Below are 3,347 nucleotides of genomic sequence, written 5' to 3' on the forward strand. Positions count from 1 at the left end.
TGAGCATTCAAAGGAAAATTGTTAAAACGCGCTGTCACATTTTTCCCTACTTGTAGGCAGAGGCCGAGCATATCAATGCTGTATTAAGTATAGATGCGTTCGGCTTCTGCCTATTATTTCCTTCTTTGTTCTCGATTCTGGAGCTTTTCATCCGAATTTCGGCAATTTAGACCTTGTTTCAGAATTTCGATCCTGAATAGGTAGATAGTATTTGAAAGTTTTCATGATGTAATTGGATTTTTTAGAATAGATGAAAAGTATAAATAACGCGGCATGAGTTCATTTTTTTTTTTTTGAATTTTTTATCATATTCAAATAAATATAGTTGATTCTTATTCCACCATCAGTTAACTTCCTGGTCATGATTACTATTGTACAGGACGGCAAATCGCAAAATTCGATAACTTCTTTCAAATATACGCCAGGTCTTTATAACGTACCGGAGGTACCAAAGACGATAGCTCTACAAGTTAAAGGCTGCATTCCGTCCTGGTTGAAGGGTGTCCTGTACCGTATGGGACCAGGCATGTTTGATGTTCCGCTTGACAACAGACCGGACGAATATTACACCGTACCGCATTGGTTCGATTCCTTGCCACAAGTACACCGCTTTGAGATCACTGACAAGGGTGAAGTGCTGTATTTCAATCGTAACATTGCCCCAGAACTACAGAAAAAGCTAGCTTCCGAGGGTAGCAATTCAAATTATTACAGTTTTGGACCTGACCCCTGCCGATATATATACCGCAAGGACATGACCGTCTTCAAGGAGAGGCCGTTCATGATCGATGGTGATCCACGCTTTGTCAATGCCAACCTCAGCATCGTACCAAACTTTCCAGGTTTTCCTGTAAACGATTCCAAAACTGTCTCCAACTTGGTGGCTACCATCGATAGTAATGCGCTGGAAGAACTGGATCCAGATACACTTGTGCCGCTACAGTTTACCAACTATGATCACTTGGATCCGGAATTGAACGGAGAGTTTTCCACGGGCCATCCCGCGATTGATCCAGATACAAATGAGCTATTCAATATTACGTATAAAATAGGAAAGCCATACAGTCGCTATCAGGCTTTTGGCGTTCGAAACAATCCCGAGGACCCCACATGACCTGTTGTAACCAAGTACCAGCCAATCGAAGCCAGACTGAGCTATTTGCACTCTTTCTCCCTGACTAAAAACTACGTAGTACTTGTGCACTGGCAATGTTTCCTTGATGCTGATCTAATGCGGTCAACTAAAAGTGTTGCTGGGGGAGTTTGTGACTTTGATGCCACAATTCCCACCGTGTTCTATGTTTTCAGTCGTCGCACGCAGAAACTCGTGGGTGTATATAAAACACCACCTTTCTATTGCTTCCACACCACCAATGCATATGAAGACAACAACGGCGATATTATAGTGGACCTCTCACACCTCCCAAATAATAGCATTATTCACCATTTCATGATGCAGAATATCCGGAAATTCCCACTAACCCCTGGTCACCAAAAGGATTACAATCACATAGTTCGCTTCCGCCTTGCCAACCCGGAGTGTACCCCTACTTGCACCTCTTTAAGCACACCCATTACTAATTTCCAAAAACTACCTGATGCGCAAATCGACTTTCGTACTACTGGCGAAGCCCGACAGGAATTGAACACCATTAATCCAAACCGACGCTTGAAATCTTATCGTTATGTCTATGGCATTTGCAATTCTGGTCGTGGAGTGATGCCACTCTTTGATCGTATTGTAAAATCTGATTTGGAAAGTAATCATGAAAATGGAACTCGACATTGGATTTGGGAGCAACCTAGTTGTACACCCTCAGAGCCTATCTTTGTTCCGTGTCCCAATGCTAAGGAAGAGGATGAGGGAGTGGTATTGAGTGTTGTGCTAGATGGAACTCGAAACACCAGCTTCTTACTAATTCTGGATGCCAAAGATTTGACTGAAGTCGCTCGCGCAGAATTAGATTTGGATACAATCATAGCCCCAGGTTTTCATGGTTATTTCAAAATTCAGTCCAATTAGAACCATTTTAGACAACCTGGTATGAATTCATGAATAAGTAATTTTTATCAGTTTTGTATTACATAATTATATTAATTGCTCAAATAAATTATACTGTTAAAGTTTTGAACAGTTTTAATAGAATAACTTGGAATAATCTTATATATCCAAGATTATTCCGTCCATTTTCCGTCGCACCGTTGTCTATAGACAACGGTGCGAAAGAACAACAACTGGAACTCAAGGGAAACAACAACTCCGAGCTAGACGCTTTGTTAACTAAATTCGCTGATTCTTTCCTGAAGATCTACCAAAGGGACTTCCATCAGAGAGACACAGAGCACACTATTCCGCTTCTTGAAGTTTTGACACCACCGCCCTCTTGTGTATATCGAATGTCCAATAGAGAACTTGTAGAGCTTAAGAAGCAAATACAAGACCTCCTCGATAAAGAATGGATAAGGCCATCGACCTCACCCTACGGCGCTCCAACATTATTCGTTAACAAGAAGGACGGTTCCTTAAGTCTTTGTGTGGATTACAGGCAATTGAATGCCATCACTATCAAGAACCGATATGCATTACTGTAACAGTTTTGAGGACTGTTAGATATCCTTATTCTTTAAGAATAGAATTTAATTCAAGATAGAATGGAATTCGGGAAAGAGGTGAGGGACAATAAACAAAAGGGAATGAATTTAAATAGAATCTCGGGAGTATCTAAGTAAAACATCAATACACCAATGATAAATTTGTGGTCAATAAGTATATAAAAGTTAATTAAATAAGTAAATAATGTAAATAAGCTCAAAGGGAGAAGCTTAGGCACAAAATTACTCTTGCCCTTCCAGTCGAGACTCGGTGGCTCTCTTACTCAAAATGCATGGAATCCGTTTTGTCCTCGCGGTTACCTCTTCAAATTGCAGCTTTGGAGCTCGCTTCAGAGGAATTGCGCTGTTTACTTCAAGATCCGTGGTGGGACAAGGCAGAAGAATTGAGAAACATTATTAAGCCAATTACGGATGTTATTATTGATTTTGAAAGAGACATTACCCGCCTTTCACTAGTCAATCAACACTACTTTTCACTAATGAAAATGGCTGTGCAACTACCCGACAATCAGAACAAAGGCTAGATAGAAAAGGTTGCTATTCGTTTCAATTTTATCAAGAAGCCTGTGATGATGGTGGCTCACATACTCGATCCTAAGCACTCAGCGTTCAATTATGCAATTAAATCTCTTGAAGATGTAAAAAAATTCCTACGGGAAAGGTATCCACAAAAAGAGTTGAGTGATATATTTACCGAGGGTGTGTTTTTACAATCCTTGTGTTTTTACAATCCT

General features: G+C 40.4%; 2 protein-coding genes across 2 annotated transcripts; both read left to right on the forward strand.

Annotated features, from left to right (window-relative positions):
* Positions 1–361: 361 nt before the first annotated feature.
* Positions 362–1,114, forward strand: VTP21DRAFT_5321 (uncharacterized protein; the record flags this gene model as incomplete). Its single annotated transcript, XM_069395830.1, has 1 exon — positions 362–1,114. One exon carries the CDS (start codon positions 362–364, stop codon positions 1,112–1,114), a length of 753 nt encoding a protein of 250 aa, XP_069247889.1.
* Positions 1,115–1,231: 117 nt separating this feature from the next.
* VTP21DRAFT_5322 (uncharacterized protein) lies at positions 1,232–3,137 on the forward strand (the record flags this gene model as incomplete). The annotated part of the gene is made up of 3 exons (XM_069395831.1): positions 1,232–1,988; positions 2,213–2,527; positions 2,854–3,137. The coding sequence occupies 3 exons, from the start codon at positions 1,232–1,234 to the stop codon at positions 3,135–3,137; spliced, it is 1,356 nt and encodes a 451-aa protein (XP_069247890.1).
* Positions 3,138–3,347: the final 210 nt, after the last annotated feature.

Source organism: Calcarisporiella thermophila (assembly GCF_041956535.1).
Source record: "Calcarisporiella thermophila strain CBS 279.70 unplaced genomic scaffold VTP21scaffold_22, whole genome shotgun sequence".
In the NCBI taxonomy this organism is placed as follows: domain Eukaryota; kingdom Fungi; phylum Calcarisporiellomycota; class Calcarisporiellomycetes; order Calcarisporiellales; family Calcarisporiellaceae; genus Calcarisporiella; species Calcarisporiella thermophila.